This window comes from Globicephala melas, chromosome 18, assembly GCF_963455315.2.
Source record: "Globicephala melas chromosome 18, mGloMel1.2, whole genome shotgun sequence".
Taxonomy (NCBI): domain Eukaryota; kingdom Metazoa; phylum Chordata; class Mammalia; order Artiodactyla; family Delphinidae; genus Globicephala; species Globicephala melas.
This window is the reverse complement of record NC_083331.1, coordinates 2092398-2106740: the sequence shown is the minus strand read 5'-3', so window position 1 is coordinate 2106740 and position 14343 is coordinate 2092398. Positions and strand designations below refer to the sequence as shown.

The following is a 14343-nucleotide window of genomic DNA, read 5'->3' as shown; positions in this document are numbered from 1 at the left end:
TCCAGCCTTTCTTTCCATGGTATCTCCTGAGGTGTTTTCATCCTGAGTTGTCAAGAATTTTGGCTTCTCTCTCCTGTTATCTTCAAAGGCATTTTCACTAAGAATTTCCACCCCGAATTTTGTAATCCTTGTAAACATCTCATTTATTTCTTCCCTTCGATTTGGTAACTTGGAATATACTTATGTCAGTAACGATCTCACAAAATATCAACGGGGAAATGGGAGATTGTTCACCATCCCAACTGTGTGCCGGGGCACAGTTCCTTCCCTAGGATGTAACCACGACTAATTCAACGTTCTGATAAGAGCTGTCATCGTAGATGTAATTCCGAAGGATCATGGCTGAGAGATGTACAGATGCACTGTTACTCGTGTCTGCTCGGGACCTGACCTGGACCAGCCACTCACTCCCTGTGACCGAAGGTCACCAGGCAGGGTCTAACACCTGATACTTCTTACTTAGAAGTTTCAGTTCTCTTTTTGGTCCAAAACTATCAGAGGTTCAAGGCAGAAGTTTGATAGAGGTTTGAAAAGCAAACCAGAAGATAAACATTGCCAGCAACAGAGGAAAGTATGGAAGGATTTGCCTGTAGCGCTATTTGGTTTGACTTCAAAGGTGGAAGAGTCTTATTTTTCTCTCACATTAAGGGGTCATCATCTCCCTCCCCTATTCAACCTCTGTCCTTCACTTATAATAACAACCTCTTAGTGAGACTTTGTCTGTTAGGCTTGTTATGTGTTGCTTTTTAATCTACGTTTGTTTCTGATAATGTTATAATAAATAAATGAGAGAGACAAATATAATTCAAAAGGTTTTTAAAAGTCTCTTCCCCCACCACGTTACTCTCCAGTGTGCAAAAGAACACCCAGTTAAAGGTCATTTTTAATACATGTGCTAACAATCTATTTTATAAAACAAGAACATACCATATCTATTTTTCTGCAAAAACGTTTAAAATGCAACAACCTATCTTTGACGTCTTTCCAGGTGGGCTTAAATGAAATAAATTGGAGACCAGGTATGCAAATTCCCCATGGAGACAAAACGGGTTAAGCCACATAACAGATACTTCAGCTAGTTTATTTTATAAACTAACTTGGTTTGTGTAAGCAAAACTTAGGTTGTTTCTTGTAAATGCCTCTGATAAGCATAAATGAAACTTATCTTTCTTACAGTCATCCTGTTAAAGTAGTTTTTTAGTTTTTTTAGCCAAAATAACAAAGTAAAACTACACCAAGAATCATGTATGCCCTCTTTTAAAATATTAGCTGGATTTCAAAGATAGAAATAGAAATAGCTGGACCTCCAGAAAGAAATGTCTGCCTTGCTACCTGCCCAGGTACGTATTTTCTCTTTAACTCGGGTCTTGTTTTGCTTTGTCTTCTCTCTTGCCTTGACTCTGGCTAATATAATAATTACTTGTCTAACATAATCTCCAGGGAGAAGGCAAAGAGGAAAAATACTGATTGTCAACATCCCCAAAGCAGGCTGCTCTATCAAATGGAGGTCCTCAATGTCTGGGACATCAGAAATCTTCTGCACAGAGAACAAGGACGGAAAGGTGCAGCCCTGCTCTCCTTCTGGCCGAGAGACCTGGCACGAATCCCTCGGCATCTCTGGGAAACTCTGCGGCTTGAGGAAGGATCCCTTACCCGGTCCTTCTTGCGCGCGCGGACCCCATGCCGGCGGACAAGTCCCTTGAACAGATTGTGCCGGTCTGGTGCCCGGTAATTGCCTTTCGATTGCCGTTCCTCCTGATGCCCTGCTTCCTGCGGGAAGGCGGGGTGCACGCGCTCCGGCTCTGGGCCCGACATCACAGCCCCAGGGCGTGGGTCTCCAGCAAGCTCAAGGGAAAGGGTCCCTTAAATGAAGTCTTTTTTTTTTTTTTAAATCACAGTAATTAAGCATTTTTATTATTTATTTATTTATTTTTACAAGGCTCATACATGGTTAAACCTTGACTTAGAATTTTACTACAGTGGTCTTTCTAGTACATGAAATTAGGTTCAAGACAATTAAATGAAGTCTTATGCAGAGTGACGCTGATTATTTCGCAATGAAAACGGATGTTCTCAGTTTAACCGCATGCCAATTCTGGGTCACCTGCAATATTTATTAGTTGTTGACGTCCTCTTTGGTGGCGATTTCACGCTCAACTGGGCTTTTAGATATTTTTTAAGTTTCGTGTTTTTTTTTGTTGAGCTCACCGCTATGCACACTGACCCGGGGTAACCGAGGGCGCTCGGGGGACCCCCCCCCGCCGGCCTCAGCCCTGAGACCCTGTCCTCTGCAGGGTGAACAGACCGCTGGCCGCTGGGAGCGGTGGGGCACAGCTGGGAGGCCAGGTCCCACTGGCGATGCCCAGTTCACTCTCTGCGCCGCCTTTGATGCTCCCTCCGCCTCCAAGTGTGAGCAAAGAGTACTGGATAATGAGGACCCAGAGTCTCTAATTTGCTACCAAATGCAGAAACCATGAAAAAAGACCATTTTTTTTAAAAAATGTGATTTTTCCCCTTCGTAATACTCAAGGGAGTTATGAACGGTAGGAATTAATGTTTCAGGGACATGTCTTCCATGATGGAATACTGAATCTCGGGGCATCCAGAGAGAGAAGCACAGACGCGGGGTCCCAGGGAGGACGCGCAGGTGACGAGGAGCTGCCGCGGGTCCATTTGTCTCTGTCACTTCCCCTGAGCTTCTGTTTAACCCTGGGGAACGTCGGGTTAATTAAAACACTGTACCAACATCTTTGGCCTTTAAATATGCATGGATTGGAAGCCAAACAGTTGCATGTATCATTACTCTGAGTAATTTTAAAACATACATGCATACATATTTTCTATGTATTAAATTTTCTAGTTTTGTGAACTATATGGGTAAAAACCAAGAAAGATGAATTTAAGATTTTGAATATATTATGAAGATCGCTGCTTCATAGCCCACTTTGGTAAATTTGTCTGACTCTTGCATTTGACTGATAATTACGACATGGACCAGATATTCTTCTTAACATTTATTCACTTAATGTTACCAAAGCCATTCTTTTAAACTACGGGGATACTACCTTTATTTTATTTTTTAATTTACTCATTTAGATGTTTGTTTTGTATTCCTGAATAACTATGATTTTTCCACACTTTTAATTTACTCTATGTAGGATAAATCAAGGCCTATGTAATGATGGCTGTTGATTTAAAATAAAAGTTTGTGTGAGTATTTAATCATTTATTTTCATAGAAGTTCAATTGATACAGTTTAAAGAAAATGCAATGCATGTGTTACTACCACTCTGAAGGGGAAATGGCAACCATGACACTTTACAGACTGTAGGTAGCAATGAAAAGGCATCAGGTGAAGCAGCTTTTCCTCCAGACCTCGGGAATAAGGCGTATACTTCATGGAGAGCAGAGGCAGAGAGCTGACTCTCATTATCTTACTGTGCCTCGTTTCAGTCTGTGATGATTGGCACCTAATTCAGCAAAATGCATGCACTTCGTGCTAGGCCAAGGACTGAGGCTGGAGGCAGAATGAGATGCGATCATCCCAGTTCTATTTCCTGTGCTGGGTTATGCCATGGTCAGCCACACAACAAAGCAAGGATGCTGATTCTAGGTGCCCCTGTCTGTCCCTCCCAATCATGTCTGCACGTTCCAGACACACGCTGGCCTTGCGCAGGACTCCCTGCTTCCATCTTTTCTTCTTTTCCTTTCTACGATAGTCAGACTGATTCCTATAAAGGAAAACGACCATGAGCTCGCTTCCTTGGAGAACATCTCCGTGGCTTGTCTTCTCTGCTGGACGCAGTCTGCACGTCCTGGGATGGGGTGGGGAGTCATCCCTGAGCTGCCCCACCTCATCTCTGTTCCCCCCGCCCAAGTCCTCTCTGCCTCCTTAATAAAGTTAGGCGATGACACTTGGATGAAGACATAGAAATGATGGGAGGCATCTAAGTGCCCATGATGAAGGCTGGATGGACACCGAGACTTTCCCATGTTGGCTGTAAGAATACTGCAAACCACCCTCGTTTCTCGCCTGTCACCTTCCCCAGAGACACCACATATGGGAAGAGGCAGGCACATTTTTACACAGCACTATACACGTGTCTATGCATAAATAAAATAGATGATACACAATTTTACACTATGATGCATGATGTCCTTTTAAGATTGTTTTTCTTTTTTGGTTTTTAGATGCAAAGATTTAGATAAATGATCTTCCACAATGAATGGTGTACCATTGTCGTCAGTCCACAGAAAGCCCTTCTCACTTTAATATTTTGTTCATCTGTTCATCCTTTATCCCCACATGTGCTCTTACTTAAATGCATGTAACATTAGATAGGGTTTTAAATAGGGTAATCAGGGGAGGTCGGTTTGAAAAAGAAAAGTTTGGGTGAAGACCTAACAGAGGTGAGGGCTTTGCTGTGGGATGTCTGGACAAGAGTGTCCTTGTAGAGAACAGGCAGTGCAAAGGCTCAGGCGCCTGGACTCCCAGGAGGAGCTTCTGCACTCATGTCCCATTAGTGTAATGTCACCGGGGAAACGGACCACCTCGATGTTCAAGAGAACTCCAAGAAGACCAAGGGCCTCTCAGGTTATCTCACTTGATGGGGAAGTTGAGATGCTCACACACGATCTATCCAATCCAACATGCTTACTCTCTGAGCCTTCAGAGACCTTCCTCTGGAGGATGTCAGGGAGCTTCCAGCACTGCCCCATCCCCACCCTGCCATTGATCGTGAGCCACCACCAGGTCCAGGCAACGACCAGCCAACTCAGCCGTTCCAAGTCCTGAAATCAGCACTCTAAGTCCCAAATCCTGTGTGAGACCATTTACATCAATAAATAGCAGATCGAAACTTACAATTCCATCCTCCTCAGTCTAACACCTAAGCTCTATTCCCGTATGCTCTCCAAATTCCCATGGGACGATTTCTTATGTGCTCAGAATTATTTATTTCTTGGGAGTTTCATAGAAATCAACTAGAAAATCTCCAAAGCCTTGTTCTACTCTGTGGGTCATAGCTAGATTGCTACTTCAATCTCTTCTTTATTTATGGTTCTTTTCTAGTTTTCTACCTTTTCTCAAGCCAATTATAATTTATATTTTCTCAGCAAAGTTTACCATTTCCCCACAGTGTAAAAGTAAGTGGGTGTGGAAGACTTACATCAGCAAAAATGACCTGGCGGGCAACTCCGGGTGCCCGAGCCTCCAAAGAACCATCAATATATCAAGCAGAACAGAACCAACTTGGTCAGAACTCTGGAAAGTGGTCAAAGGTTTACAGCAGCCAGTTGAATCCTGAATTACAAATAGTCCACCAGAAGTGGTAGGCAAGATCTGTGGTGTGTTAACTGCTTTGTCCCCCCACCTCCTGACTCACAGCCATCCCGAAGCTGGCAGCCCACATTCCCAGTGCAGGACCCTGACACCCTGCTCTGGAGAAAACACGGCAGATCAGATGCACAAATAACTGTGTGTGTCTATGTCATCTTGTTTGGGGACTACCAGATCTCCCTCAGGGTAGAAGAGCATGGGACATTCCTCAAAACACTGGAAGGTTAACTGAACAGCCCACAACAAACCTGGGCAAAATTTTTAAATATTTAGATATTAAACAACGTAATCGTAACCAAAGGATTCAAGACAAAACCGCAAGAGAAGTTAGAAAGAAACTTAGAGACAAACGAAAATAAGAACTCAAGGTACCAAAACTTAAGGGGTGCAGCCTAAATGCCACTGAATTGTGCACTTTAAAATGATTCATTTTAGGTTTTGTCAATTTCATCGCAATTAAAATATGTTTAAATATATGGGTATAAAATTGTACATGTTATAATGTTTACAGATTTAAATTCTGACAGATACACACATATATCTAATACTTTTGGCTCAATAGTAAATAGTAAAAATCTCTAATATTTGTATGCTTCTTCCTCAAGGATTTATTTTCTTCTTTCTGATGTTCATCCTCTAATACCTATTTTGGAAAAGGTAGATAGTGGATAGAGTTTTTGCTCTATGCATGCAAAAATATTGTCATTTTTACTCCTACCCTTTAAATAGGGCTTGAATGTCTCAGTTTAAAATTCTATGTTGAACGTTGTTTTCCCGTAGAATACGGAAGATACTACCCCATTGTCTCCTAGTACTTAGTGTGGCCGAGAAGTTTAATGTCCACCAGTTTCTCCTTGCTTTTTAAATAACCTATTCCTTCCTTCTGGGAAATTTTAAGATTTTCACTTTGCCACTGATTCCCTGTGTTTGTGTGAGAGGTGAGGCTGGCTTGCTGGCGTTATAAATTCAACTCAGCACTTAACTGGCCTTTTCAGTTTGAAAATTCATCTCTTCCATGATTTCAAATATTCTTTTATTGCTTCTTGAAATATATATTTTTCACATTCTCTCCCACCGACACTGCCTTTAATTAGATGTTGGATATTCTGGTTTTATTCTATGTCTCTCTTTTATGATTTCTCTCGCTTTATCCACTTGTATGACATTCTGAGAAAATCCTCTGGCTTAATTCTTTCTGCTCCGCGGCATGTGGGATCTTCCCGGACCAGGACACAAACCCGCGTCCCCTGCATCGGCAGGCGGACTCTCAACCACTGCGCCACCAGGGAAGCCCTCTTGCTTAATTCTTTAGCTTACTGAATCTCTTTTCTTCAGTGTCCATTTTCCTTTGATACATTTTTATTGATACCATCCTTTGGCTTTTAGGAAAGTATTATTTTGAAGCTCTATTTTACTGCACTAGGAACTTTGTTTCTTCAGGTGTGAGTTCTCCAGTTCGTTGAACCTGTCTCACTTTCGTGGCAGGTGTTGAATGAGGATGTACCTGCTGTGTCTGTTACTATAGCCCACTGGCAGGGAGGCAGCGTGTGCTGCTGGGACTCGCCCAGCCTTTTCTCAGTAAGAAGATGGACGCTCTTCACGAGCCGTACGTCAGGTACCACGGTGGCTGGTCTCCTGTGTGCCCTCCAAGCTCCTTCCAGCCGTAACCAGCCCTGAGGGGCACTGCGTGTGTCTTTGTGACCCACCGAGTCCCAGGTAGAGGCAGACCTCTGTCACTGCAGCCTGGCTGGAGGCGTGAGAAGGAGGTTGAGAGAGCGTGAACGGTCTGACCACTTCTGACGCAGTATCGCTAGGAAGGCCTCTGCCGGTTCCCGCTGGGTTCCCTTCCACTTCTGCTCTCTCTGCCCTGTCTTACACACAATTTCGGTTTTAGACTGTTTCTGTTTAGTTTACAACATACAGAGATTCCTCACAGCCTCTGGTTTCCCTTATGTGTTACAGCGGGATTGCAAATTTTAGCATTATTTTCTGTGTTACCTAGGAACGCGCACCGAGATTAACGCACCGTCTTGAAAAAGCGGCTTGGCCTTTCTTTCTGAAACACTGCCTAACGACACAACGAGCCCACTTCCACCACCCTCAGAACAGCACAGCGTACTCTCTGTGACCTCCAAGGTACCCTTGCCAGTCTTACGTGGCTCTTACCCAACTTTCTGCCTCTGTTTCCTTCACGGTCCCCTCCTGCAGTCTCCCCATCACAGAGGCGGCCTTGCACTGTGCAGCCTCTGTCTCTTCCTTGACACTGGGTTTCAGCCCTGCTGGCCTTTGCCGTTTCTCCGGCACGGCAAGCAAGCCTCTGCCCCAAGGGGCCCCCATGTGTAGCTCCCCTGCCTGAAAGGCTCTTTCTGCAATTCTTGAGTCACATGCAGCCTTCTCAGTGAGGGCTGTCCAATTACCCTGGTTACAGCTGCGATCCAGTCCAGCTGTCCTGATCCTCCTTCCCTGCATTATCATCGGCAATCTCATTTTCATCCATTCCTTGGTTAATTTATTCTTCTCACAACCTGTGTTGGAATCAGGGGCTAAAGAGAAACCAAATCTACTGACCCTCAATACAGCTATTAAAAAGTGGTCAGTAGGGCTTCCCTGGTGGCGCAGTGGTTGAGAATCTGCCTGCCAATGCAGGGGACACGGGTTCGAGCCCTGGTCTGGGAAGATCCCACATGCCATGGAGTGGCTGGGCCCGTGAGCCATGGCCGCTGAGCCTGCGCGTCCGGAGCCTGTGCTCCGCAACGGGAGAGGCCACAACAGTGAGAGGCCCGCATACTGCAAAAAAAAAAAAAAAAAGTGGTCACTAAAAGAAAGATTAGAAGCTATAGGTTAAATTTGGGTTTCAGAATTATCAATGGAATGATAAAAGTCATCAAATCGTCAAGAAGCTATGTCCCTCCACTGTAGAGTGAGTCAAATGTTGCTTTTCAGTTTATAATCCCAGGTGTACCAAAAACTGTCTCATAGGACTGATACTTTCAGAATTCATTCATTCCAAAAAAAAAAAGCCAAACTCCCTGTCCTCTCCTTCCCAATCATCCCCTCCTTGTTACCAGTTCCAGACACAGGCAAACTAGCACAGGCCACCAGGAAAACCCAGTTCTAAGGACCTGAAGAGGAAGCGGGCTGGCTCTCTCAGGAGCTGGTCAGTTCCCCATGAGGAGCAGTTCAAAGGCTGGATGAATAATTATTCCAACCAACCACTCCAGATGATCCAATTGCAAAATAACTTAAAATTGTGAAAAGAAAGTGGTTAGTGAGAAGATGTTTAAAAAACAATTTACCCAAAAAGGAGTCCTGTCCCTTGTTGGGTTTTAATTCTTGTTCATCTGGTGCATCATAATCGTTTATTTCTGTGACAATCATTTGAGACTTGAGGCATAAATACTGCCCGTGGGATGATGCATTTTTATTCATTTCTCTAAACATCTTATTCCTACCTTTTAATATCATTAAAATTTTTCAAATATAGTGTCTTATTTTGGAAGTTTATAAAACAAATGCTGGAACAAAATAATTGCCCCCCAAAAGTAAATAGTGGAAAATATCTAAATGTCATTAAATGTGAAATTAGTTGGGACAAATAACAATTCAGTGCTAGAAGATTAGTAGGAGAAAAAAACTTTAATAATGTGATATTTATTAGAACAACTTACGTACAAATTGGAGCAACTAAGTGTCTAGCAATAGGACTGCAGCTGGGAAAGATGGACTGATGTCACATCCCACTCAGAACCCTCGGACAGAGTGCAGCTGTACTTAGGACGAATACAAAAGGTTTCTAATTGCCTATAAGAGAGTGCAGATCCGTTCCCTGCCTAACTCTCCACCCGTATGTCCAAACAGCACGCCTCCCGACCCCTGGCTGGCTGGTCCTTTCACACCCTGGGAGCCACTGCTAACTCACAGCAGCTCTTGACTGCTTGCTCATGACGTGTCTTCTGTCTGAAACACTCCCCCTCGTTATTTGCCTGCACTTACCCATTACAGCTCTGTTTCCTTCGTGCATGTGATTATCTTATGGAAATCTGCATCTCCCACCAGACTGTGCACTGCAGGAGGGCAGCACTCTTCAGGTTTCACTCACCATCATCCCCTAACAACCAGCATCACTTCCAACACATCGCAGGTGTTCAGCAAACATTTACTGAACGTGCGAACCAGTGAGTAACTGAGTAAGCAAACTAAATCTCCAATTTCCCAACTGAAGGCTTATTTTAAAGTATGCAAGACCAGTCCCATATTAAAGGAAACTATATGTAGAATGGGAATGTGTGCCCCAAGGTCTTAATAATGATTATCACTGAGTGAGATAAGGGATATTTTTTTTCCATTATAACTTTTATATATCCATTTTGGGGAAAACGAACATGTACTGTCTTTGAAGTTAAAAAAAATTATTTTTAACTGAATATAAATCCTACTGTTGGACATCTTTTACTACTAACCCAAACCGTTGGACATTCGAACTATTACTATTGTTTTCCATTAGAAGTAATACATAACAAGAATCAATGACTAAATATTTGAAAATAAATCATTCAGTGGAAAAGTAGAAAACTTCCTGAAGAAGGCAAAAGAGAATAAAGGTGCAAGAATGTGGCCAGCCAAGCCAGTGCTGCAAAGTGTGCAGAGCAGTCACATGCTTTCAGATATGACCATGGTCCCTGGTCAGTACGGACTTAATCACTTAGCTTTGTGTTCTTCCCATGGCTCAGTTTTCTTACCTAAAAAATTGGAAATTACTAGTACCTACCTCATGGTTATTGTGATGAATAAATGATATATTATATGAAAATATTCTTAGACTATTGCTTAACACAGAAATAATTAGGTTTTGAATCGTGTCCCTCAAAAATTGATGTCCACCCAGAAGCTCAGAATGTGACCTTATTTGGAATCGTACAATATTTGTCCTTTGTTACTGGCTTATTTCATTTAGTGCAATGTCATAAGGTTCATCCATGGTGTAGTATATGTCAAAATTTCCTCCTTTTTAAAGCTGAATGATATTCCATTGTATTCATAGACCACACTTCGTTCATCCATTCATCTGTTGATGGACATTTGGGTTGTTTCCACCTCTTGGCTATTGTGAATAATACTGCTTGAACATTTGTGCAGAAGTTTTGTGTGCACATCTGTTTTCATCTGTCTTGGATAACTATACAAGTGGAAGTGCTGGGTCGTATGATAACTCCATCATTAAATTTCCAGAATGTGGCCACACAATTCTACATTCTCACCAGCAGTGTGTGAGGTTTCCAATTTCTCCACATCCTCATTAACTCTTGTCTTGTGTGTCTTTTCTATTTTAGCCATCCGAGTGGGTGAAAATTGGTATCTTATTGTGTTTTTTTTGTTGTTGTTGTTTGTTTGTTTTGCGGTACGCAGGCCTCTCACCGCTGTGGCCTCTCCCGTTGTGGAGCACAGGCTCCGGACGCGCAGGCTCAGCGGCCATGGCTCACGGGCCCAGCCACTCCGCGGCATGTGGGATCCTCCCGGACCCGGGCACGAACCCGCGTCCCCCGCATCAGCAGGCGGACTCCCAACCACTGCGCCACCAGGGAAGCCCCCTTATTGTGGTTTTGATTGCATTTCCTTGATGACTGATGACTTTGAGCATCTTTTTTAGGTGCTTATGGCCATCCTCTTTGGAGAAATATCTATTCGAATCCTTTGCACATTTTAAAAATGGGGTTTTTAAGCTGTTTATTGTTGAGTTGTAAGACTTCTTTTTAATCTTATTATTTCATATCTTAATGTTATTTTCTCCAAGGTCAATTCTACTCATGTTTTGTTGAATGTTTTGAAATTTTATATTTCCTTGTAATTTTTTTCCCTTAGATATATAATTTTTCATTTATCTCTTTCTGTGGTCCTATGTTCTATGTCAGGGAGTTGATGTTTTCTTTAATTTTCATGAATGAAAATTATATAATCTAAAAACTGTTCAGGGAATACAAGTAAAATCTGTCAAAATTCTTACGGTTACTTTACTTATTGTGTTATTTGAAAGGTTCCTAATGTTCTCCCTCAGCTTGGTTCAATTTGTACTTATAAGCAGTGTTTTCTTGAGTTTGTTGTATGAACTTGGCTCTTGTCCTAACTTTAGCGTGGAGGAGATATCTTCTCTATATTCTTGTTTCTTGTCTTTTTTTCCAGTGGATTTGGAGGTACGTAGTGGGCAGGTCTGGAAATGCATATTCTGAGTTTCCTCTCTGAACCCTATAGTGCTTTTGGATTGAACAGCAGCTCCAATAGTATGCTACTAACTGAGAGCGTTACAGATTTGGGCAAAAGTAAAATAAAGCTGATACTGTCTTTAATACCTGGGTCTTCTACAATCAAGCAAGTCTTCCAGACTCTGTTGTGCCTTCACGGGCATGCAATAGTAAACCCGGGCCAACCAGAGGGTGTGCTTTTTGCTCATCCAGGTCATGATCTCTTAATAACTCCCCTCAAAATCTACCACTGATTGTAAAACCTCAAAATAAATTACAGTCACCCAAGACAATTACATAGTGGTTCTATTCTGGAAAATACTAGCCTCATCACCTCTGAAGAAGTGTTAGTTTTCCTTTTGAAAGCTCTGCATTTACTGGACTTAAAGGGTTAACCCATGCCAGAGCGTCAGCTCAGTGAGTGGGAGTAGAGGTTCTTTAATTCTCAGACCAAGTCTTTAACCACTAAACCACACTATCATCCCCTCTAATTACTCTTTTTAGGTAATAGGTGTAAAAATATGTTTTTGAGATGATGAGATAAAATTAGAAGGTAGGTTATTGGGTTGGCCTTCACATCCATCTTAGCCACTAAGACAAAAAATCCACAGTGAACAAAAAAGGTCAAAGGGTTTCTTAACAAAATAAAGTTAATGGAGCCTCTAAATAAATTCATACCACAAAACCGATGAGGCACTCAGGAATTTCCCTGAGACACACCCCCAAAGTCAGAAATTTTCTAGTACTTACTGGAAAAAGATACAGTTAAGAAGATGCATTTTTTTCAAACAAAGGAAACTTTCTTTCCAAAAATTCTCAGCAATTTTATCTTCAGGGAATATATCTATGCTATTTGATTTTGTTATTTTGAACTTTAAAACTCATATAATAAATTAAGAAGATGTTTTTATTTCTCTGCAATGACCTTAGTCATCAGGATCAAGATTACATGCTAAAAAGGTCTGGAGAAGTTCCAAATGGGAAACATAGACATTCTGCAACGTGATTGTCATTACAAATCTAGGCACAGTCTCAGCAGCCTTCTGCTGTAGAAATGTGTACCTCTTTCCATGATAAAATGAACATTACTCCTAACACCAGACTTGTAAGTTCTAATCACATTATTTAGTTATTAATATAGCTGACCAATCAGGTCAAGCTATATTCAAACCTTGGCTTCAATATTTGTAAAATAGGGCTATGAATTTCTGTGCCATCTGCTTCATGATGATTATGTGAGAATAAAATATTAAGTTCTTTTGTAAAACTCTGAAAATTCTAAGTTCTACTAATCTCTTAAATTTGAAGTAAAATCTCTTAAGTAAAGGAAGAAGAGGGAGAAAAATACTGCTGAATGTTTTGTTGGTTCCCTCTGCAATTTGCTAACTGACATGCTTCTCTACCCCACTAGAGGGCGGTCTGCTCACCTCCAAATTAGAAATGAAAACATAGAGGATGTGGAAAACTGTGATCACCAAGCACATGTTTACACTTCACTTCATATGATTCTGTTACTTGTAATCCTATCACTTTTCTTATATCTCTTTCCCTTTCATCCTTTATTTCCTTGGGTTTTCATTTTGTAATGATAGCTCTCTATTACATTTGTAGGCACAATGCACACACAGCTGTGAATGTAGGTCTATGGGAAATTAATAATGCATAATTTTAACTTTAACCTAATTCTTGCCTCCAGATTAATATGGTGCCAAATCAAGATAATTAATGTGGGGGAAGGGTGTTATCATTAAAAAGTATCACAAGAGGGAAGGGATATGGGAACATATGTATATGTATAACTGATTCACTTTGTTATACAGCAGAAACTAACACACCATTGCAAAGCAATTATACTCCAAGAAAGATGTAAAAAAACCCCAAAAAACCAAAGTATCATGTTACTTTTCAAAAACACAGATGACAAGTTATAAACCTGGGGGTGGGTTGGGAATTGTTCTGAATTATTAAACAGGCAAATTATAGAATTTTTGTGGTTTCAGAATTGTAGTTTTATTACTTTAGAAATCAATCAAGTAAGTTCCAGTAAAGATGAAGGAAGAGAGCCTGGACTTAGCAAGCCCCTCACTCTCCCCTGCTCATCCCTCCCTATGCTCACAAATTTAACAACCATAAAATTGGTCAAAAAGGGAAACAAACGGGACAACTCATGGTTGCATTGTTTAAAGGCCTGGAGAGAGTGGAAGGAGAGCCCACACAGAGCCTGCCATTCTCTCTGAGTTCAGGGAGGCCAAGGTGCCTGTGACTTGGAAACCATAAAGGAGGGAGCTGTGCAGAGAGAGCTGCAGAGGGGTGACCTCGAGGCTTTGGTTGAGTGCTGACCCGCGTGTGCATGAGAAGAAATGTCCAAAGTCAGAGAAGGAACAACTAGAGAAGACAAGGTAGAAAAATTCCCCTGTTCACACAAAGCTGGGAGCAGTTTCTGTTTCCACTGGAGAGTTCGCCACTGTGATATACAGGACTGTGGGTGGACATGCTTTAGCACTGTGACCGAATCAGCTGTAGATAAAAGTTCTCTGGTCCTGACAAACATAAGCAAGTCTTAACATAATCTAAATGATTTCAAGTAATACAATTACATGCTAGAAAAATATCCAATAGTATTTAAAGGAATATAACAAAATCCTGCAGGCAACAACATAACACTCACAACATCTGCCGTCCAATTCAAAAACTAAGGATGCAAAAAAAGCAGGAAAATGTGACTGATAACCAGGAGAAAATTTAATCATTAGAAATATGCCCAGAAAT

General features: G+C 41.7%; 1 protein-coding gene across 10 annotated transcripts in view; it reads left to right on the top strand.

The window, feature by feature from the left end:
- The window catches only part of LOC115866801 (uncharacterized), a 290768-nt gene that overhangs the window by 214108 nt on the left and 62317 nt on the right, over window positions 1–14343 (top strand). For 7 of the 10 annotated variants that reach the window (XR_011376902.1, XR_009559845.1, XR_009559846.2 and 4 more), the window contains one exon: window positions 1441–3215. The exons of the other annotated variants lie outside the window; for them this stretch is intronic. Coding sequence is in view for 2 of the 7 variants with exons in the window: in XM_060288174.1 (XP_060144157.1) it covers window positions 1441–1703 (263 nt within the window). In the remaining 5 variants the exon portion in view is untranslated. Of the gene's footprint in view, window positions 1–1440; window positions 3216–14343 lie in introns of those variants that run through there. 10 annotated transcript variants of the gene reach the window in all.